The sequence below is a fragment of the Mobula hypostoma genome, chromosome 5 (assembly GCF_963921235.1).
Source record: "Mobula hypostoma chromosome 5, sMobHyp1.1, whole genome shotgun sequence".
NCBI classification, from domain to species: domain Eukaryota; kingdom Metazoa; phylum Chordata; class Chondrichthyes; order Myliobatiformes; family Myliobatidae; genus Mobula; species Mobula hypostoma.
In genome coordinates this window covers 11,678,931-11,703,278 of record NC_086101.1, presented here as the reverse complement: position 1 = coordinate 11,703,278, position 24,348 = coordinate 11,678,931, and the positions used below count along the sequence as shown (strand labels likewise).

General features: G+C 44.4%; 1 protein-coding gene across 1 annotated transcript in view; it reads left to right on the top strand.

Annotated features, from left to right (window-relative positions):
* LOC134346442 (uncharacterized) overlaps nt 1-24,348 on the top strand; it is a 56,165-nt gene that overhangs the window by 27,533 nt on the left and 4,284 nt on the right. The window contains exons 11-16 of the mRNA XM_063047812.1: nt 2,263-2,285; nt 2,387-2,499; nt 7,526-8,078; nt 21,430-21,964; nt 22,338-22,433; nt 22,520-22,753. Of these exons, the coding sequence (XP_062903882.1) occupies nt 2,263-2,285; nt 2,387-2,499; nt 7,526-8,078; nt 21,430-21,964; nt 22,338-22,433; nt 22,520-22,753 (1,554 nt within the window). The remainder of the gene's footprint in view (nt 1-2,262; nt 2,286-2,386; nt 2,500-7,525; nt 8,079-21,429; nt 21,965-22,337; nt 22,434-22,519; nt 22,754-24,348) is intronic.

Sequence of the window (24,348 nt, the reverse complement as noted above, 5' to 3'; positions counted from 1 at the left end):
GGTGGTTATTGCAGAAGATCACAGTAAGTTGCAGAAACTTGTAAAATTAGTCAGTTCCATCATGGCTACTAGCCTCGGTAGTGTACAATACATCTACAAGGAGTGGTGCCTTAGGAAGGTGACATCCAACATTAAGGGCCCCCAACACCCAGGACATGCCGTCTTCTCATTGTTACCATAAGGAAGGAGGTACCGAAGCCTGAAGGCACACCCTCAGGAATTCAGGAACAGTTTCTTCCCCTCTGCCGTCCAATTTCTAAATGGACATTGGACCCAAGAACACTACCTTACTACTTTTTTATTTCTGTTACATTACACTTCTTATTTTGATCTAACTATTTAACGCACCCACATACACATATATATATTTACTGTAATTCAGTTTTCCCTATATTTATTTATCATGTATTTCATTATACTGCTGCCAAAAAGTTAACAACTTTTATGACATGTGCTGGCGATATTAAACCTAATTCTGATTCTGAAACATTATCCAGCTGATGTCCACATAACCCATGTCAAATGCACTGATCTCATTGGTACACTTAGCTTTATTCTTAAAAAATTTGATCGTAATTGTTTAGTCTAGATTGCCGGCTGGTGGTATAGTGGCATCAGTGTCAGACTTCAGAGCAAAGGCCCTCGAGTTCGAATCCACCTGGTTCCCCTGCACGCTTCCACATCCGTGCTGGGTTGAGCGTCAAGCGAGCAACTTGGCCTTGTAAAAATAAGAAAGCCCGCTAAAAAAACGCCGTCATGGCAACGTCCCGATGACTCCACTTGGAGTTAAGGGCTTTCTTCTTCTTCTCTATTCAGTCTGGATCCTCTCTAACAAAGCCTTACTGATACCATTTAATTAATCCCTACCTTTTCCGGTGTACCTCTACCCTGTCCCTCAGAAGTTTGTTTTCTTTTCGGAGATGTTTAGTCACTGACATTGGATTCATGGGCTGCTTTATCCATGCTGCCATGCTTGAGTAAAACTGCCTCATTTGCTGTCCTTCTATCATTTGGCACTTCACCTGTGGTCAGTGACAATTTAAAAATCTCCAATGGGAAATTCACAGTCTGCTCCGCTGATGGCCACAGCAGCATTTATTTATTTATTCATTGGGATATACAGTAACTCAGAATACACCATTCTGCCCCTTTGTACTGTGACGCCCAGCAATCCCCCAATTTAATCCTTGCCTTATCACAGAATAATTTATAATGACCTATCAACTGGTATGTCTGTGGACTATGGGAGGAAACTGGAGAACCCAGAGGAAACCAACGTGGTTACAGGGAGAATGTACAAATTCCTTACAGGCAGTGGTGGGAATTGAACCCAGGTTGCCTGTACTGTAAAATGTTTTGCTGGCTGTTACACCACCCTGCTTAGCAGATCAACTAATCAACTTTCAACCCGGTACAACTTCTTGTACCTGCTCATGTTCATTACATATCATAGAACTTTACATACCCTTAATGAGCATTCCAGCTACAATGTCCATTTGTGAATATGGATGAGAACTATTACTTTAACACATTATCTGGATTTAGCTTACCAGCTCTGATTATAAATTTAGAAAATGTTAATGAATGCATTCTGACAGCCAACTAACTAATCACAAACAAGAGAAGATCTGCAGGTCCTGGAAATCCGAGCAACGCACACAAAATGCTGGATGAACTCAGCAGGCCAGGCAGCATCTAGAAAAAGAATATAGTCAATGTTTTGGGCAGAAACCCTTCGGCAGGAACTAATTAATTAGAAACCTTTCAGCCAACTAACTAATTATTGCAGGAATGCAAGGATTAACATATAAAGAGAATTTGATGACCCTGGATTTGTACTCCCTGGAGTCCAGATGAGTGGGGATCTCATGAAACTTGCAGAATATTGAAAGGCCTGGATAGAGTGGACATGGCGAGAATGTTTTTTATAGCGGGAGAGTGTATGATCAGAGGGCACTGCCTCAGAATACAGTGATGAGGAGAAATTTCTTTAGCTAGAGTGTGGTGACTTGGTTGAATTCATAGCAACAGAAGGCTGTGGAAGCCAAATCATTGGGTATATTTAAAGCGGAGGTTGATTAGTAAGCCATCAATGGTTACAGAGAGAAGGCAGAAGAAACGGTTAAGAGGGACAATAAATCCACTCTGATGGAATGGGCAGAGCAGACCCGATTGTTCGAATGGCATCACTCTGCGCCCATGTCTTATGGTCTAATGTGCTCAGTATCCATCCATTCTGATTTCTGTTTTGTTTTTTTGCAGGAAGAATGCTGTCAGAAGAGGAGGTAGGACCTGATCTTATCTGAACCCTAGCAAAACCTTTTAATATTAACTCAGAAAATAGTTTGTGTTCAAATACTTAAATTAAAATGTTTAAAATTTGCAGGGTGGGAAATATCCGGACACTCACAATCATGGATGGGGCTCTTACAATGGGAGAATTCAATGGGCCTTTACCTTTCCCGGTGTGGAGGGAAATGTTCGAAGACATTCAGCCTGGTAAATAGATCTAAATGTTCCAATTCACAACTTACAGTTTGACTCATGTTATACAGGAATAACAGAGTATTATTCTATGCTTCAAATTGGACCCAATTAATATCATTACCTTACTTATACAAATAATCCACCTTCAGTTTGAAGTTTCATTCCCTAAACTTCCAATATCACTGAGCCAATGGATCTACCTCTCCCTGCGATCACTCCATTATTAGAGGATATCTCTTCCTTCCTAGAAGGCCCACTGTTTCTGCTGGGGTGAGGGAAGCTTCCCAAAATTTCTCAGGCATTGCTTTAGATTCCATGGAATGTTTCTAATAAATCCACAGTGAAATTCTTCAAATCCTTCCCTGGCAGCCCCTTCTCCAGAGCCTCAGTGTGTTGACATCTCTTGCAGAATATTTTCTTTAACTGAGACATTTATGTCTGTTCACAATCACAACCAGGTGAACATTCAGATAAGATGCAAAAAGTCATGTTTTTACAATGTTTTCACGTCACATGATTCTGATTCTGATAAGTTTAAAGAAGCAGTATAACCACTGAAATTTGTTTGTACTGTATGTCACAATCATACATAGAAACCATAGAAAACCATAGAAAAACTACAGCACAGAAACAGGCCTTTTGGCCCTTCTTGGCTGTGCTGAACCATTTTCTGCCTAGTCCCACTGACCTGCACACGGACCATATCCCTCCATACACCTCCCATCCATGTATCTGTTCAATTTATTCTTAAATGTTAAAAAAGAACCCGCATTTACCACCTCGTCTGGCAGCTCATTCCATACTCCCACCACTCTCTGTGTGAAGAAGCTCCCCCTAATGTTCCCTTTAAACTTTTCCCTCTTCACCCTTAACCCATGTCCTCTGTTTTTTTTCTCCCCTTGCCTCAGTGGAAAAAGCCTGCTTGCATTCACTCTATCTATACCCATCATAATTTTATGTACCTCTATCAAATCACCCCTCATTCTTCTATGATCCAGGGAATAAAGTCCTAACCCATTCAACTTTTCTCTGTAACTGAGTTTCTCAAGTCCTGGCAACATCCTTGTAACCTTCTCTGCACTCTTTCAACCTTATTTATATCCTTCCTGTAATTTGGTGACCAAAACTGAACACAATACTCCAGATTTGGCCTCACCAATGCCTTATACAACCTCATCATAACATTCCAGCTCTTATACTCAATACTTTGATTAATAAAGACCAATGTACCAAAAGCTCTCTTTACGACCCTATCTACTTGTGACGCCACTTTTAGGGAAATTTGTATCTGTATTCCCAGATCCCTCTGTTCTACTGCACTCCTTAGTGTCTTACCATTTACCCTGTATGTTCTACCTTGGTTTGTCCTTCCAAAGTGCAATACCTCACACTTGTCTGTATTAAACTTCATCTGCCATTTTTCAGCCCATTTTTCCAGCTGGTCCAAATCCCTCTGCAGGCTCTGAAAACCTTCCTCACTGTCCACTACACCTCCAATCTTTGTATCATCAGCAAATTTGCTGATCCAATTTACCACATTATCATCCAGATCATTGATATAGATGACAAATAACAATGGACCCAGCACTGATCCTCGTGGCACACCACTAGTCACAGGCCTCCACTCTGAGAAGCAATTCTCTACTACCACTCTTTGGCTTCTTCCATTGAACCAATGTCAATGTCAACCAATTCAATGCAACTGAATTTTCCTAACTAACCTCCCATGCGGGACCTTGTCAAAGGCCTTACTGAAGTCCATGTAGACAACATCCACTGCCTTCCCTTCATCCACTTTCCTGGTAACCTCCTCGAAAGACTCCAACAGATTGGTCAATCATGACCTACCACACACAAAGCCATGTTGACTCTCCCTGATAAGTCCCTGTCTATCCAAATGCTTGTAGATTCTGTCTCTTAGTACTCCCTCCAATAAGTTACCCACTACCGACGTCAAACTTACCGGCCTATTATTTCCTGGATTACTTTTCGATCCTTTTTTAAACAACAGAACAACATGAGCCACTCTCCAATCCTCCAGCACCTCACCCATAGACACGGACATTTTAAATATATCTGCCAGGGCCCCTGCAATTTCAACACTAGTCTCCTTCAAGGTCCGAGGGAATACCCTGTCAGGTCCTGGGGATTTATACACTTTAATTTACCTCAGATAGCAAGCACCTCCTCCTTTTCAATCTGTACAGTTTCCATGATCTCACTACTTGTTTCCCTTAATTCCATAGACTTCATGCCAGTTTCCTTAGTAAATACAGACGCAAAGAAACCATTTAAGATCTCCCCCATTTCTTTTGGTTCTGCACATAGCCAACCACTCTGATCTTCAAGAGGACCAATTTTATCCCTGACAATCCTTTTACTCTTAATATACCTGTAAAAGTTCTTTCGATTATCCTTCACTTTGACTGCCAAGGCAACCTCATGACTTCTTTTAGCCCTCCTGATTTCTTTCTTAAGTATTTCCTTGCACTTTTTGTACTCCTCAAGCACCTTATTTACTCCCTGTTTCCTATACATGTCATACAACTCTCTCTTCTTCTTTATCAGAGTTGCAATATCCCTTGAGAACCAAGGTTCCTTATTCCAATTCACTTTGCCTTTAATCCTGATGGGAACATACAAGCTCTGCACTCTCAAAATTTCTCCTTTGAAGGCTTCCCACTTACCGATCACAACTTTGCCAGAGAACAACTTGTCCCAATCCATGCTTTTTAAATCCTTTCTCATTTCTTCAAATTTGACTTTTTTCCAGTTCAGAGCCTCAACCCTAGGACCAGATCTATCCTTGTCCATGATCAAGTTGAAATTAACGGTGTTATGATCACTGGAACCAAAGTGCTCCCCTACACACACTTCCATCACCTGTCCTAACTCGTTTCCTAACAGGAGATCCAATATTGCATCCCCTCTAGTTGGTACTTCTATATATTGATTTAGAAAACTTTCCTGAACACATTTTACAAACTCTAAACTATCTAGACCCCTAACGGTATGGGAGTCCCAATCAATATATGGAAAATTAAAATCCCCTACCACCACAATTTTATGTTTCCTGCTATCTCTCTGCTCTCTCTGTGTGCTCTCTCTGTCTCTCTCTCTCTCTCTCACACACACACACACACACACACACACTTATACACAGAGGGTGAGGAAGGTGGCGATGAAAATGGCCACCTTCTCATTTCCTCCTCTTAGTTTGTTTGCTACTCTTGCTGACATGTATAACTCTGTCCCACTCTCTCACCCTCCTATGATCCTCTTATTGTGGTCTCTTTTCTTCTAAATCCCTACCCCCCACCATCACCTGTCTGCTTCCGTTCCCCCCTCCTGGATACATTCACTCCTTCCCCCGCCCCCCCCAACACACACAAGCTTTCCACCCCTCCCCCACCTGGTTCTGGCTCCATCTGCCATTCATCTCTCCCCTAATGGCTCTCATTAGCACCTCCTTTGCTGATAAGATTCCAGCACAATCGCCCTTTGTGTTCCTGCTTTTCACCATCTCCAACCTTCATACTCCTCCCCCACCTCACTCCACCTGCATCTCCTACCTGGTCTGCCTCAGTCACCCTGGGGAGAGAAGTGGTGCGACTCTAACCCTGCTCCCCTCCCCTCCCCTACCAGCCACAACTTGCCTGGTGGACTCCTGTCACGCCGCGATCCTTCCCCTCTTTATACTGGCCATTTCTCCTCTCTGCTCTCGGTCCTCTTACAGGATTTGTACTCAAAACATGGACAACCACCCTTCCATGCCAACCACCCCCGCCATACAGACACAGAAGCTACTGGACCCAAAATGGAAAATACAGAAATGATAGGCAGCATGTGGGAAGTCCATAACACCGGAGCTGCTCCGCTTCAGCCGTCAGAAGCACTGGCCAAGTACTTTAATTCCGATTTCCACTCCAGTTCTGACACGGCACCTTGCCTCTCGTGCCGTGATGAGGCCACCCTCAAGGTGGAGGAGCAAAACTTTTTATATCCATCTGGGTTACCTCCAGCATGACAGCATGAATATCGATTTCTCCTTTCGGAAAAAAAATCCCCTCTCACTCCCCTCTTCATTTATTCCCCCTTCTGGCCCCATACCTCTTCTCGCCTGCCCGTCACCTCCTCCTTCCCTTTTTCCAATGGTCCATCTCATGTTCTATCAGATTCCTTCCTCTCCAGCTCCTTACCTTTCCCACCCACCTCCTTCCCCTGCTCCCTCCTTTTTATCCTGGCATCTTCCCCCTTCCTTTCCAGTCGTGTGGAAGGATGTCAGCCGGAAACATCCGCTGTTTATTCGTTTCCATCGATGCTGCCTGACCTGCTGAGACACTCCAGCATTTTGAGTGTGTTGGCATAAACACAAGAGATTCTGCAGAGGCTGGAAATCTGAGCAACACACACATCTGCAGGCCAGGCAGCGAGGAGAAGAGTAAATAGTCGACATTCTGGGCCGAGGCCCTTCATCAGGACATGGACTGTTTACTCTTTTCCATAGTTGCTGCCTGGACTGCTGAGCTCCTCCAGCATTTTGTGCGTGTTGCTTTGGACTTCCTGTGTTTAAGAGGAATAAGCAGCCATCGTTTCAGGGTCTTGATGAAGGGTTTTGACCGGAAAGGTCGAGTTTTTATGTCTCTCCGTAGATGCTGCCTGACCGGCCCAGTCCCTCCAGCGTTTTGAATGTGAGGACAAACGCAGACGTTTAATGTTGAAAGGAGAATTATAAGCACAAAAAATTCTGCGGATGCTTGAAACCCAGAGGGACACACCCACACACATGCAAAGTGCTGAACTCAGCAGGTCGGGCAACATCTATGGAGAAGAATAAACTGTCGACGTTTTGGAACGAGACCCTTCATCTGGACTGATGAGAATGGATTAGCAATATAGTGCAGTTGTGTGCAACTCGGGGAAAATTAATGTTGACGCCTGGATGTGCCTGAATGCCCCAGTTACCGGTCCCAGCACCGCTCTGTCCGAGTCTCTCCCCGTCCCCGGGGACTCCCTAATTCTCTGCTTCTCCCCCCAGTCTCTGTCACCCTGGATGTGGAAACAGCAAATCAGCGGCTCGAGGTGTCTGAGGATCGGAAGAGTGTGAGACGGACCCGGACACGGAGCGATCTCCCTGACACTGGGAAGAGGTTTACAGCCGGGGTTAGTGTGCTGGGATCGGAGGGATTCGTATCGGGGAGACATTACTGGGAGGTGGAGGTGACGGGGAACCGGCGCTGGAGTCTGGGAGTCGCTGTAGAATCAATGGAGAGGAAGGAGTGGGTCGCACTGAAACCAGAAGCTGGAGTGTGGACCATCGGGCGGGGTGGTGACAGACTTGTTGTAAACGGCTGCCCTGACTCCCGTCTCCCTGCCGGTCCCTTCCCCGGGAGGGTGGGAGTTTATCTCAGTTACGAGTCGGGGACAGTTTCATTTTACAACGTGGAGACCAAGTCCCATCTCTACACCTTCACTGGGAATAAATTCATGGAGAAACTTTATCCTTACTTCTGGACTTGGGATGAAAATAAGTGGCTAAGAATCTGCTCCGGTTCCGATCCGGGCCTCCAAAGAGTGGGGTCCCGGGACCGGCGCTAAGAGGGGGGCTCTGGGGTGGAAACCCCGCTGACAAAATCTTGGTTCTGAATGGGACCCTCTGCATCCCCTAAATCCGCATTGCAAATCTACAATGAGCCTGAAAATAACCAGTAGAAATATATATTTCTGAAAAGTAAATAAACAGGGAATTGATACTCCAGCTGTCACTTTAGTAATTTTAGTGGTTACCCGCATCCGTAAACAGAAGATAAGTACTTTTGTGAAAACATAAAGACGGAGTAAATAGCCCTTTCAGCGGGTCCACACATTCAGCAGCGGCTGCGGGCGGTGGATTTTGGCTCTCTGGTGCTCCTGAGCCTTAAAAGGCAGTTTGATGCTCGCGATGTCTACTTTGTGCAAACCAGCATTAATACATTTTTCCACTTGCTCCATCCGAATATTGCAGCATGAAGTAAAACAAAAACTGCAGATGCCAGAAATCTAAAATTAAAGCAGAAAGTCAGGAAGTCTCGAACCATCTGGAAAGCAAAACCAAGCTAGCATTTAGGTCTAGAGCTGGAAGAAAGGAAAAACAAGTTGATTAGTTTCGCATTGTCTTGAGCGATGGGGAGGGACATTTAGTCTTTGATCGGGTTGCCACAGTGATATGTTGTAGGCGAAGTCACTGAAATTTACCATGGGTAAATTGAAGTAAATGAAGGAAAAGACATTTGAAAATGGATATGAATCAAAATCAGCTTTATTATCTCTAACATATGTCATGAAATTTGTTTTGCAGCGCTAGTACAGTGCAGTTCACAAAATTACTATGGTATATTAAGAAATATTTTAAAATAGGTACTGCAAAAAGTGAGCAAAAGACGAGGCATTGTTCATGGTCTCTTCAGAAATTTGATAGCAGAGGGGAAGAAGCTGTTCCTAAAACATTGAGTGTGTGTCGTCAGGCTCCTGCACCTCCTCTCTGATGGTGGCAATGAGAAGAGGGCATGTCCTGGGTGACGGGAGTTCTTAATGATAAATAGTCATAGTCATAGTCATACTTTATTGATCCCGGGGGAAATTGGTTTTCGTTACAGTTGCACCATAAATAATAAATAGTAGTAGAACCATAAATAGTTAAATAGTAATATGTAAATTATGCCAGTAAATTATGAAATAAATCCAGGACCAGCCTATTGGCTCAGGGTGTCTGACCGTCCAAGGGAGGAGTTGTAAATGCCACCTTCTTGAGGCATTGCCTATTGAAAAGTCCTCGATGGTGGGGTGCTTGGTGCCCATGATGGAGCTGGCTGAGTTTACAACCCTCTGAAGCTTTCTCTGATCCTGTGCATTGGTGTCTGCATACCAGACAGTGTTGCAACCATTCAGTATGCTCTCCATATTACATCCGTAGAAACTGGCTAGATTTTTTGTGACATGCCACGTCTCCTCAATCTCCTGATGAAATATAGCGACTGGTGTGCCTTCTTCGAAATTGCATCATTACACTCAGTGCCCACCTTATTAGATATCTCCTGTACCTAATAAAGTGGCCACAGAATGTATGTTTGTGGTCTTCTGCCTCTGTAGCCCAACCACTTCAATCAGAGATGCTCTTCTGCACACCACTGTTGAGATGTTCCGCCTCCACCACTGCCGCCGGCAGCCCATTCCACACACTCACCACTGTCTGTGTAAAAAACTTACCCCCAACATCTCCTCTGTACCTACTTCCAAGCACCTTAAAACTATGCCCTCTTGTGCTAGCCATTTCAGCCCTGAGGAAAAGCTTCTGACTATCCACATGATCAATGCCTCTCATTATCTTATACACCTCTATCAGGTCACCTCTCATCCTCCGTCACTCCAAGGAGAAAAGGCCAAGTTCACTCAACCTATTCTCCTAAGGCATACTCCCCAATCCAGGCAACACCCTTGTAGATCTCCTCTGCACCCTTTCTATGGTTTCCATGTCCTTTCTGTAGTGAGGCGACCAGAATTGAGCACAATTATTTGAGTTACTATCACCTTCTGTCACCTTGAACCAGTCTAACCATTCTGATCTGACCTCTCTCATTAACAAGGTGTTTTCACCCACAGGATGTCTGCTCACTGCATGTCTTTTTTAGATTTTCACACCAGTATCCTTAAACCCAGGAGATCAACATTTTATGAGATTCTTGAACCACCCCGTCTTAAATTAACAATCATTCCATGTTCAAATTCACTTAGATTACATTTCTTCCCTATTCTGATGTTTGGTCTGAACAACAACTGAACCTCTCGGCCACGTTTTCATGCTTTTACACACGGAGTTGCTGCCACTTGATTGGCTGATTAGATATTTGCATTAATGTGCAATTGTACAGGTACTGTATACCTAATAAATTGGCCATGGAGTGTATGTTTGGCCCAGTTTAGATCTCCTGAGATGTTGACGACAAGGAAGTTGAAGCTGCTCACACTTTCCATTACTGATGCCTCGATGAGGACTGGTGTCTGTTCTCCTTGCTTCCCTTCCTGAAGTCCGTAATCAGTTCTTACCGATGTTGAGTGCAAGATTGTTGCTGTGACACCACTTAACCAGCCGATCTACCTCACTCACTTACGCTTCCTTGTCACCGTCTGAAATTCTGCCAGCAACAGTTGTGTCATCGAAGAATTTATAGATGGTGTTTTACACTGTTCCTAGCCACACAGTCATGAATGTAGAGAGAGTAGAACTATGCATGCATCCTTGAGGTGTGCTGGAGTTGATTGTTAACCAGGAAGAGATATTACTTCCGATCTTACAGACAGAGTTGTTCTGGTGAGGAAGATAACGGCCCATTTGCAGAGACAGATAAAGAGGCCCAGGTTTTGAAGCTTAGTGATTAGTACTGAGGGGATGATGCTGTTGAACACTGAACTGTCATTAATGAACAGCAGCCTGACATATATATTACTGTGGTCCAAATAGTACAAGGCCAAGTGGATTTCATCTGCTCTAGACCTATTGTGGCAGTAGGCATATTGCAACGGATCCAGGTCTTTTCTTAGGCCAAAGTTAATTCTAGCAATGACCAACCTCTCAAAGCACTTCATCACAGTAGAAGTGAGTGCAACTGGCTGATAGTCATTGACGCAGCTCACTGTCTTGCTCGTTGGGACACCAGTATGATTGAGGACCTTTTGACTGCTGAATCAGAATCAGAATCAGGTTTAATATCTCCGCATATGTTGTGAAATTTGTTAGCTTAGAGGCTGCAGTACAACACAACACATGATAATAATAGGAAAAATACATAGATAAACCAATTATGTTAAGTATATATATGTTTTGTGTGTGTGTGTGTGTGTGTGTGTGCGTGTGTGTGTGTGTGTGTATTAAATAGTTAAATTAAAAATAGTGAAAAAATAGGAATAGTACATATTAAAAAAGTGAGGTAGTGTTCATCGGTTCAATGTCCATTTAGGAATTGGATGACAGAGGCGAAGAAACTGTTCCTGAATCGCTGAGTGAGTGCCTTTGGACTTCTGTACCTCCTTCCTGATGGTAACAATCAGAAGATGGTACGTTCTGGGTGATGGGCAGAACAGTAGCAGTAGCCCCTCCCAGACAGTGATGTGACCAGTCAGGAGGCTCTTCACAGTACATCTGTAGAAGCTTTTGAGAGTCTTAGCTGACAAACCAGATCTCCTCAGACTCCTAATGACATATAGCCACTGTCTTGCCTTCTTTATAGCTGCATCAGTATGTTGGGACCAGGTTAGCTCCTCAGAGATCCTAACAACCAAGAACTTGAAATTGCTCATCGCTCCACTTTTGATCCCTCTATGCGAATTGTTTCATGTCCCCTCATCCTACCCTTTCTGAAGTGCATTATCAACTCTTTAGTGTTACTGATGTTGAGTGTAAGGTTGTAGCTGCAACACCACTTAACTAGGTGTATATCTCACTCCTGTACACTCTCTCAGTTCTGTCTGAGATTCTGCCAACAATAGTTGTACCATCAGCAAATTCATAGATGGTATTTGAGCTATACCTAGCCACACAATCATAGGTATAGAGAGGGCAGAGCAGTGTGCTAAGCACACATCCCTGAGGTGCACCAGTGTTGATTGTCAGCGAGGAGGAGATATTATCACCAATCTGCACAGATTGTGGTCTTTCAGTAAGCAAGTCGAGGATCTACTTGCAGAGAGAGGTGCAAAGGCCCAAGTTCTGTAGATATTGATCAGGACTGTAGGGATGATGGTGCTAAGCACTGAGGTACATTCAATGAACAGCATCCTGACATAGGTGATTGTATTGTCCAAATGAATTAAGGCCTTGGTGAAGAGCTATTGAGATTGCGTCTGCCGTGGACCTATTGTGGCAATAGGCAAATTGCAATGGATCCAGATCCTTACTGAGGCAGGAGTTGATTCTGGCCATGGTCAACCTCTCAGAACATGTTACTGTAGATGTGAGTGCTACTGGGTGATAGAATTATTATTATTGTTAGTTTTTTTGTCTTTGCATTGTTTGTGTCTTCTGCACCTTGGTCGTTTATTGTCTTTGTCGTTGTGTGATTTTTCATCGATTCTATTATGTCTCTTTGTACCTACTGTGAATGCCCAAAAGAAAATTTATCTCAGGGTAGTATATGGTAACATATATATACTTTGATGGTCAGTTTAAACTTTGAACTTTAGCTGGCACAGGTTTTCAGTGCCCTGCCTTGTACACTATTGGGCCTGACCCTCTTGAAAGATATTCTGAGACAGGTATCACAGAACAGCTATGAAATAACAGAGTTAGAGAGAGACTGAGAAAGTGAGAAAGAGAGAATGCACTTCAGAGCGAATGGGGAGGGGAATGTTGAGAGAGAGGGATGGAGGTGCTATTAGTCTAGTAAACTGACCTCCACGTTGTGAAGCCAGAGGTGGCACTCTCAGACATCTCCTCTTACCTCCTTGTCCTTGTCAGGCCAAGGTCATCTGCACCATTACCAACCACATTAAATCTGGAGATCTCCCATCTTCTGCCACAAAACTTATAGTTCCCTTATCCCTCAGATCTTGTTTTCACCTCCTACCCAAGATGCATGAACCTGACTGTCCGAGTCGGCCCATTGTGTCTGCTCCACTGAACATGTCCATAAACCTTAACTCCATTTTGTCCCCCTTAGTTCAATCCCTTCCCACCTACATCCATGCACTTCACACGCCCTTTTCAATCACTTTGTTCCCTGACCCTCATTGCCTCATTTTCACTATGATTGTCTAGTCCTTATACACTTCAATCTCCCATCAAGAAGACTTTAAAACTCTCTGCTTCTTCCTTGATAACAGACCTAACCAGTTCCCTTACACTGCATTCTCCTCTGTCTGGCAGAACTGGTTGTCACCCTCAACCATTTCTCTTTCAGCTCCTCCAACTTTCTCCAGGCCCACGGTTGAGCCTCAGCTCTGCCTGCCTTTTCCTGGACTACTTGAGACAGTCCCATGTTCCAAGTCTACACTGCTAGCACTCCCTAGATCTTTCTGCACTACATCAATGGCTGCCTTGGTGCTGCTTCCTGCACCTATGCGAAGTTCATCAATTTCATCAACTATGCCCACAGCTTTCACCCCAGCCTCAGATTTACTTGATCCATCTGGGACACCTCTCTCCCCTTTCTCGTTCTCTCTGTCTCCATCTTTGGAGACAGACTGTCTATTTATATATTTTGTAAACCCACTGACTCTCACTGCCACTGTATCTTGATTATACTTCTTCCTACCCTGTCACTTGAAAAAATGCCATTCCCTGTTCTCACTTCCTCCATCTCTTCTCCATCGGTTCCCAGCATGAGGCTTTTCATTCAAGATCATCTGAGATGTCCTCCTTCTTCAAAAATCGGAGTTCTTCTTCCTCTATGATCGACACAGCCTCAACTGCATCTCCCCCATTTCCCAAGAACCTGCCCTCACCCCATCTTCCAGCTGTCTTATCAGGGATAGCATTCCTCTTGGCCTCACCTACCACCCCAGAGCCTCCACATCCAGCAGACCATTCTCTGCAACTTCCACCATCTTCAATGGGCTTCTACCATGAAACACATCTTTCCCTCCCCCACCTTCCACTCTCTGCTTTCCGCAGGCATCGTTCTCCAGATGATTCACTTGTCCACTCATCCCTCCCTACTGATCTCTGTCCTGGCACTTACCGCTACAAGTGGAACAAGTGCTATGTCTGCCCCTGTACTCCTCCCTCACATCCATTCAGGGCCCTAAACAGCTCTTCCCAGTGAGGTGACACACTACCTGTGAGTCTGACAGAGTTGTCTACTGTATCCAGTACTGATGCAGTCCTTTGCATTGCTGAAACCCAATGTAGATTGGGGGACCGCTTTATCAAACAATTTTGTTCCATTTGCCACAAAAAGTGGGTTTCCGAGTGGTTGCCTGTGTTGCGGTGTATTAAATTTTGTAAAAATATTAGATGAAAGTCTGAACATTTCCAAGTGATGCTTGAACTCTTTGTGAGCTTGCAGCATGTAACATTTCTATACAAGTTAAACAATTGCAGGTTTGTTAACTGTTTGCTAATAGCAGCTGGATTCTCTCCGGTCTCAGGCACCAGCGGCATCAGGATGTTTGTCGATGAGTGCGTGAGTTGTTTGAATGGAAGAAACCGTGCTGAGAATGAAAAACCGAATAGTTTGTCTTTCTCTGTGTGTCCCGCTATGCTTGTGGATTGAAACCTATTTATTGAGGCACTTTTTACCGGGTGCTTGGGATTTCACCTAGACTGAGGGATCACGATTGGTCGCTGAGGACAGGCACAGGATGATTTCACAAGTCAGAACTTGAAGTTCCCCGACAACAGCAACAATCATGTTCCCTGACGGCAGCCACAATCATGTACAGACTAAGAATCGTGAGCCCTGAAATCTTTGTGGATATATTTGTAACTTACTATGTAACATTTAGTGTGGTTTATCCATGCTTTCTGTTTAATGATAATAAATTCAGCTTAAGTTACTTTGTTCACCTGAGTGTCACTCTCCTGTAACATTCCAACATAACTTCAGTCCATAGTTTCCAAAAATTACCCAGATTCCACACTGAATATTCTCAGCAACTGAGCCTCCACAGGACACTTGAGAGGGGAATGCCACTCAAGTAGCAGCACAGTGGCGCCACAGTTAACACAATCAGTTTACAGCACCAGCAGTCGACGATCAGGGTTCAATTCCCATCGCTGCCTGCAAGGAATCTGCTGTTCTCCCGTGACTGCGTGTGTTTCCTCCGGGTTCACCGGTATCAGAATTGGGTTTTATATCTCACGAAATTTGTTGTTATGCAGCATTTCACTGCAATACATAGTAGTAAAAACTGTAAATTACAGTAAGTGTATACGTATATATTTTTTATGTTAACTTAAATAGCAGTGCAAACAGAAGATGAAAAAAAAGTAGGGAGGTAGTGTTCATGGGTTCAATATCCACTTAGAAGACTGATGGCAGAGGGAAAGAAGCTGTTCCTGAATCGTTGCGTGTGAGCCTTCTGGCTCCTGTACCTCCTCCCTGATGGTAATGATGAAAAGAGAACGTAATTTGGGTGATAGGAGTCCTTAATGATGGATGCCCCCTTTTTGAGTCATTGCTGCCAGAAGCTAACCTGGATGCTGGGGAGACTCGTGTCCTTGATGGAGATGACTGAGTTTAAAAATTTCTACAGCTCATTTCAATCCTGTGCAGTACACCCCCTCCCCGCTACTCCAAAGCTCCAAAGACCTACAGTTAGGGGAAGTGAGTTGTGGTCATGCTATACTGACACTGGAAGTATGGCAAAACTTGCACACTGCCCCCAGCACAATCCTCACCAAGTTGCTCTGCTTTGCTGCAAACGACACATTTCACTGTATGCTTCAATACATATGTGGCAAATACAGGTCATCTTTAATCTTTTGAGTACCAAATATTCACTGGCTGTTGGTGGAGAAATCTCTTCACGTCTGGGTCATGGATGGCTGATCCCTTGCCAAAACACCTAGTTTTAAACGCACTGAGGAGGATCATCAGTCTGAAAAGAATTTTGTGCATTTCCATGAGACAAAGGAGCGGATCCAGGCCATTTGTCCCATAGAGTCTGCTCAGCCATTCCACCATGGCTGATTTATTATCCATCTCCACCCATTCTTCTGCCTTCGTCTTCTAAGCTTTGATATCCTGACTTATCAAGAAATTATCAACCCCACCTTAAATAATTTGGCCTGAATTCCACAGATTCACTACCCTATGACAAAAGGAAGTTTTCCTCATCTCTGTTCTAAATGGATGTCCCTCAATTCTGAGGCTGTTCCCTCTGGTTCTAGACTCCTCTGCTTTGGGAAACTTCCTCTCCACATCCACTTTGTGCAGAGCTTTCAATATTCAATAGGTTGCAGTGAGATCCCCCTTCATCCTTCTGAACTCCAGTGAGTACAGGCCCAGAGCCATCAAACACTCCTCGTATGTTAACCCTTTCATTCCTGAAATCATTCTTGTGAACTCTTTCTTCACCCACTCCAATGCGAACACACCTTTTGTTAGATAAGGGGCCCAAGATTGCTCTCAGTACTCCAAGTGCAGGCTGACCAAGGCCTGATAAGGCCTCAGCAATGCATTTGTGCTTTTGTATTCCAGTCCTCTAACTGAATGCGAACATTACATTTGCCTTCCGACTCAATCTGCAAGTTAATCTTTAAGGAATCTTTAATGAGGATGCTCAAATGTCTCTGCACCTCTTTTTTTAAAAAAATGTTCTCAAACATGAGAAACTGTGCAGATGCTGGAAATCCAAGCATCAGACACAAAGTGCTGGGGAGATCAGCAGGCCAGGCAGCATCTATGGAAAAGAGTAAACAATTGCCAAAGTACATCAGGCACTTTTCTACATCATATTCCATCTGCAATTTCTTTGCCCATTTCCCCAATCTGTCCATGTCCTTTTGCAGCCTCCCTGATTCCTCAATACTACCTACCCCTCCACCTGTCTGTGTATTGGCCACAAACGTGGCTACAAAGCCATCAATTCCATCATCTAAATCATTGACATATAACGTGAAAGAAAACAGTCCCTGCAGCACAACATTAGTCACTGGCAGCCAACCATAAGGCCCCCTTTATTCCCACAGTTTGTCTCCTGCCAATCAGCCAATCTTCTGTCCATGCTAGTACCTTTCCTGCAATACCATGGACTCTTACCTTGTTAAGCAGTCTCATGTGTGGCACCTTGTCAAAGGCCACATCAAAATCCAAATAAACAACATCCACTGACTTTCTTTTGTTTATCCTGCCTTATATTTCCTCAAACAATTCTAACAGATTTAACAGCAAGGTTTCTCCTTTGGAAAACCATACAGACTTTGGCCTATTTTATCATGTGCCTCAAACTACCTCAAAACCTCATTCTTCTTAATGGATTCCAATATCATTCCAACTACTGCAGTCAGACTAACTGGCCGATAACTTCCTTTCTTCTGCCTCCCTCCCTTCTGAAAAAGTGGATTGACATTTGCAATTTTACAGTCCTCAGGAACCATTCTAGAATCTATTAATTCTTGAAAGATCATTACTAATGCCTCCACAATCTCCTCAGTTACCTCTTTCGGAACCCTGGGGAGTAGACAATTTGGTCCAAGTGTCTAATTTACGTTCAGGCTTTTTAACTCATTTCTGACCCCTGACACTCTTGCATTTCTGGCATTCTGCTAGTGTCTTCCACAGTGAAGACTGATGCGAAATACTCATTAAGATCCTCCTCCATTTCTTTGTCCCCCAGTACTATCTCTCCAGTGGCATTTTCCAGCAGTCCTATATCCATTCTTTTCTCTTCTACTATTATGGTATTGTGCAAAAGTCTAGGTATTTATATATATACAGCTATGGTGCCTAAGACTTTTATACAGTACTATATTTGTCAATGTGGAGCAAACATCGAATTTGTAAATCATATCAGCTCCTGTCCGAGTGGTGACTTGGATCTGCTCCGGTGTGCCTACTGAAGCAACAGGTCCACAGCAGATGCCATCTCGTTGGCTTTTCACACAACCCTGGAACATCTGGACAGCAAAGATGCATACATCAGGATGCTCTTTATCAACTACAACTCAGCATTTACTACCATCATCCTCTCAAAACTAATCAGTAAGCTGTACGACCACTCTGCTCCGTCTGGCAGAATTAGTCCTTACTCTTAATAATTTCTCCTTTGGCTCCTCCCACTTCCCCCAAACTAAAGGTGTAGCCATGGACACCCGTATGGGCCCCAGCTATGCCTGCCTTTTTGTTGGCTTTTTGGAACAATCTATGTTCCAAACCGATACTGGTATCTGTCTCCCACTTTTCCTTCGCTACATCGACGACTGCATTGGCGCTGCTTCCTGCACGCATGCTGAGCTCGTTGACTTCATTAACTCTGCCTCCAACTTTCACCCTGCCCTCAAGTTTACCTGGTCCATTTCCGACACTTCCCTTCCCTTTCTAGATCTTTCTGTCTCTATCTCTGGAGACAGCTTATCTACTACAAGCCTACAGACTCTCACAGCTATCTGGACTATTCCTCTTCTCACCCTGTCTCTTGCAAAATTGCCATCACCTTCTTGCAATTCCTCCATCTCCGCCGCATCTGCTCTCAGGATGAGGATTTTCATTCCAGGACGAAGGAGATGTCCTCCTTTTTTAAAGAAAGGGGCTTCCCTTCCTCCACCATCAACTCTGCTCTCAAACGCATCTCCCTCATTTCATGCACATCTGCTCTCACTCCATCCTCCCGCCACCCCACTAGGAATAGGGTTCCCCTGGTCCTCACCTACCATCCCACCAGCCTCCGGGTCCAACATATTATTCTCCGTAACTTCCGCCACCTCCAACGGGATCCCACCACTAAGCACATTTTTCCATCACCCCCCTCTGCTTTCCACAAGGATTGCTCCCTACGCGACTCCCTTGTCCATTCGTCCCCCCCAATCCCTCCCCACTGATCTCCCTCCTGGCACTTATCCTTGTAAGCGGAACAAGTGCCACACATGCCCTTATACTTCCTCCCTCACTACCATTCAGGGTCCCAGACAGTCCTTCCAGGTGAGACAACACTTCACCCGTGAGCCAGCTGGGGTGATATACTGCGTCCGGTGCTCCCGATGTGGCCTTCTATATATTGGCGAGACTCGACGCAGACTGGGAACACCTATGCTCTGTCTGCCAGAGAAAGCAGGATCTCCCAGTGGCCACACATTTTAATTCCACATCTCATTCCCATTCTGATATGTCTATCCACGGGCTCCTCTACTGTAAAGATGAAGCCACACTCAGGTTGGAGGAACAACACCTTATATTCCGTCTAGGTGGCCTCCAACCTGATGGCATGAACATTGACTTTCAGACTTCCACTAATGCCCCACCTCCACCTCGTACCCCATCCGTTATTTATTTATATACACACATTCTTTTTCTCTCTCTCCTTTTTCTCCCTCTGTCCCTCTCACTATGCCCCTTGCCCATCCTCTGGTTTTTTCCCTTCCTCTCCCTTTTCTTTCTCCCTAGGCCTCGTGTCCCATGATCCTCTCGTATCCCTTTTGCCAATCACCTGTCCAGCTCTTGGCTCCATCCCTCCCCCTCCTGTCTTCTCCTATCATTTTGGATCTCCCCCTCCCCCTCCCACTTTCAAATCTCTTACTAGTTCTTCTTTCAGTTAGTCCTGACCAAGAGTCTCAGCCCGAAACGTCGACTGTACCTCTTCCTAGAGATGCTGCCTGGCCTGTTGCATTCACCAGCAACTTTTATGTGTGTTGCTTGAAATTCCAGCATCGCAGATTTTCTCGTGTTTGCAGTAAACTCTAAGACCTGGACCTCAATACCTCCTTGTGCAGTTGGATCCTGGGTTTCCTCGCTTGCAGACCCCAGTCAGTTCGGATTGGCAAACACATCTCCTCCAGAATCTCCATCAGCACAGGTGTAACACGGAGCTGTGTGCTTCGCCCCCTGCTCAACTCACTTTTCACCTATGACTGTGTGGCTCCAACACCAGATTCAGGGTCTCTGATGACACCACTGTTGTGGGCCGAATCGAAGGTGGTGATGAATCAGCACAGAGGAGGGAGATTGAAAATTTGGCTGAGTGGTGTCATAACAACAACCTCTCACTCAATGTCAGCAAGACCAAGGAACTGATTGTAGACTTTAGGAGAGGGAAACCAGAGGTCCATGAGCCAGTTCTCATTGGAGGATCAGAGATGGGGAAAGTCAGTAACTTTAAATTCCTGGGTGTCACTATCTCAGAGGACCTGTCCTGGACCCATCATATAAATGTAATTGCAAAGAAAGTACAACAGCAGCTCTACTTCTTTAGAAGTCTGTGAAGATTCAGCATGACATCAAAAACTTTGATAAACTTCTATAGACTGGCTGCATTGTGGGCTGGTATGGAAACACCAATGCCCTTTGAACAGAAAATAGAAACATAGAAAACCTACAGCACAATACAGGCCCTTTGGCCCACAAGGCTGTGCTGAACATGTCCTTACCTTGGAACTACCTAGACTTAACCATAGCCCTCTACTTTTCTAAGCTCCATGTATCCATCCAGGAGTCTCTTAAAAGACTCTGTCGTTTCCGCTTCCACCACTGTTGCCAGCAGCCCATTCCTCACACTCACCACTCTCTGTGTAAAATACCTACCCCTGACATCTCCTCTGTACCTGCTTCCAATGCTCCTTAAAACTATGTCCTCTCATGCTAGCCATTTCAGCCCTGGGAAAAAGCCTCTGACTATCCACACGATCAATGCCTTTCATTAACTTGTACACCTCTATCAGGTCACCTCCTATCTTCCATTGCTCCAAGGAGAAAAGGCTGTGTTCACTCAACCTATTCTCATAAGGCATGCTCCCCAATCCAGGAAAATCTGACAAAAGGTAGTGGATTTGGCCCTGTACATCACCAGTAAAGTTCTCCTAACCATTGAGCATGAAACATGAAATGCTGTCATAGGAAAGCAGAATCCATCATCAATGATCCTCACCACCCAGTTAATGCTTCTATCAGGTAGGTACAGGAGCCTTGGGACTCTCAGCACCAGGTTCAAGAACAGTTGCTGCCCTTCAACCATCAGACTCTTGAACAAACGGGGATAACTACACTATTTAGTTGTTTTCACAACCAATTATCTCACTTTAAGGGCTCTTTTCCTTGTTATTTCAAGTTCTCTTTATTAATTGTTGTTTATTAATATTTGCATTTGCACAGTTATCTTCTACACTGTACTTGATCTTTCATTGATCCTTTTATAGTTACTATTCTATAGATTTGCTGAGTATGTTCGCAGGTAAATGAATCTCACGGTTGTATGCGGCGACATTGATGTACTCTGACAATAAAATTTACTGTGAACTTTCACCCCGTACGCCTGCAGCACTCGGGTCGTTTCTGGGCATTGCGGGTACTGCAGCGCCTTCAGTGGACAAACGTGGTTACTGCAGGGTTTCGGCAGCTTCGCGAATGCGAAAGCATTTCGGACCAGGAAGTGTTGCATTAAAATGGCTTCGAAGCACCCGGTTGAGAGCTGGACGGAGGAGGTAATTTGCTCTGTCTGCCTGGATTTCTATACGGATCCGGTGTCACTGGGGTGTGGACACAACTTCTGCCGCTCGTGTATCGCACGGTGTTGGGAAAAGGAGGAGAACAAATCCTGCCCGGAATGCAGAGAGCAATTTCAGGAAACAATCCTCAGAGTGAACCGGGTCGTAGTGAGACTGGCAGAGAAAGCTCGGAAACTGCTGCTGTATCCTTCAGGGAAGGAAAGTAAACTGAACTGCGAGGAGCATGAGGAAGAACTGAAGTTGTTTTGTGAGACGGACAAGACACTGATTTGCCTGATCTGTAGGGATGCGCGGGAGCACAAGTCTCATAACTTTATGCCGATTAAAGAAGCCGTTGAAGTTTGCAAGGTAAAAAAGAGAGACAGATTTAATCATCTACTTAACCTCGTGCTTTTTAAATTCTGTAATGTTTTTTGCAGATCATGGTCTCTTCGGGGGCTTTGCTATTGCATGCTTGGTGTGTGGTGGGCGCTGATGCTTCCTGCTGGAACAAGTGGGGGGAGGGGGAGGATTGATGCTTTGCTGCTTGTGCGGGGGAGGGGGAGGGGGAGGGGGAGGGGAGGGGGCTTGGGGTTCTAACTTTCCTCTGGTGTTCATTCTTTGGGGTTTTCTTCTGTGGATGCCTGCAAAGAGGAAGAATCTCAGGGATACAGTATATTCTCTGATATTAAATGCAACTATTGAACCATTAATGCGTTTTTCATGACCTTCTCCAACACAGAATCAAATGAAATCTTCTCTCACCTCGCTCACTGAGAAGAAAATGGCAATTCTGAATATGGAGCAGCAGCAGAAACAGAGGATTTCTGAGATTCAGGTAAAGTCGCCCCTTCTGACTCTTTGTGATCTCAGTTTTCCTCCAGTTATTGTGTTCTACAAAAATGTCCATATTTCGTCCGGTAGGATCAGTCACGCAGTCTGGAGTCCCATGTCTCAACCGAGTTCACTAAAATACGTCAGAGTCTCGCCGAGAAGGAGAAGCATTTAATCGGAGATCTCAAAGAACAGGAGGAAAGGATTGTGGATCTAATGGAGAGACGTCTTCAGGAGATTCGAGAGAAATTAACTTCCATTGAGGATGAAATCTCAATGTTACAGCAACAGATAGAACAGAAAGATGGAGTGATATTTCTAAAGGTGAGGGATTTGGGGTTGGGTGGGAATGAGGAAAGATTTGATTTATTGATTCTCATGAATTGCACCGCATTTACGTGTTTGATGAGCTGTTGGGACTTTCCACAAGCAGTTATGTTTCTCTGATTTTACTGAGGATCTGAAGTCCCCAGAAGATCCAAACAAATCTGACAGACCGATTCCACAGCGAGTAGAATTTTACAACAATCCCAGCATTTGAAGAACTCCACTGAAACTCTGCAGATTTATGTAACTCACGGATTTTGTATTGCTGAACTGCAGTTTATCTCACTAGAGTATTATCCCAGACTTACCGGGGTGCTACCTGGATTGGAGAGCATGTCTGTGTGGAGAGCTTGAGTGAGGTCGGGATTCCCTCTTTGGAGGGAAGGAAGGTGAGATATGACTTGATAGACGTGTATAAGATGATAAGAGGCATAGATTGAGTGGGCAGCCAAAGACATTTTCCCAGTGTGGAAATGGCTAATGCAAAGGGGTGTTATTTTAAACTGATTGGAGGAAAGTACAGTGGGGGTCAGAAGTATTTATTTACATAGGGATTGGTGGATGTATGGAATGCACTGACAGATTCCCATATACATACGTATGAGGGTTAGTGAGATGCGCGCATGCTGCGTTGGAGCCGGAAGCATGGCAACACTTGCAGGCTGCTCCCCCCAGTACTTCCCCGACTCTGTTGGTTGTTCAAACAAACAACGTATTTCACTGTATGGTTCAATGTTTTGATGTACATGTGACAAATACAGATAATCTTTCTCTTTCTCTCCTTATCTTTAATAACATCATACCGTCTACCCTTTGATTAATCCTGGCCATATCACGTGTAGATTTGTCCTGTTCCTAGGAGGTTTTTTGTCCTCTACAATTTTCCTACACTGACATTAGACTCACTGCCCCATAATTACCCACTTTATCCCTAATGCCCTTCTTGAATAAAGTTACCACTGGCACTTAATTCGAGATTCAGGGTTTAAGGTTCAAAGCTGTTGTCAGTCGGCAGTGCACAAGTGTAAAGGAGAACAAAATAATTGTTACTCTGGGTCTGATGCAGCACAAAGAACACAACTAAAAATACAGTAACTATAAATACACAACATTAGCTTATATGCGTAGAATGATTGTTTGTACATAAAGTGACACTAGGTGCAGTAGTGTCTGTACATAAGGTAATTCTCTCAAGACATGATAAAGTAGTGGTGGTTGGGAGTGTAGTGGGGCTAGTTAATGGCCTGAGGACTTGGGGAAGGTAACTATTTTGAGTCTGGTGGTCCTGGCATGGATGTTGTGTAGCCTCTTCCTTCATGGGAATGGGACAAGCAGTCTGTAAGCAGTGTGATATATGATATTGCTGGCCTTTTATCCAGCACAGTGCTGCATATCTGTTTTTGATGGCAAGTAGATGGGTAATATTTCACAGGCAAAGATTTAACTATCTGCCAGGGTCCCTGCAGCCTTCACCTTTGCCTGAGATACATCTAAGACGGCCCTAGGGATTTATTCAATTTTCAGCCTGCTAAGACTCAAATACTTCTTCATATTTAATGAGAACATCTTGTAGAATTTCAGCCCAGAATCCT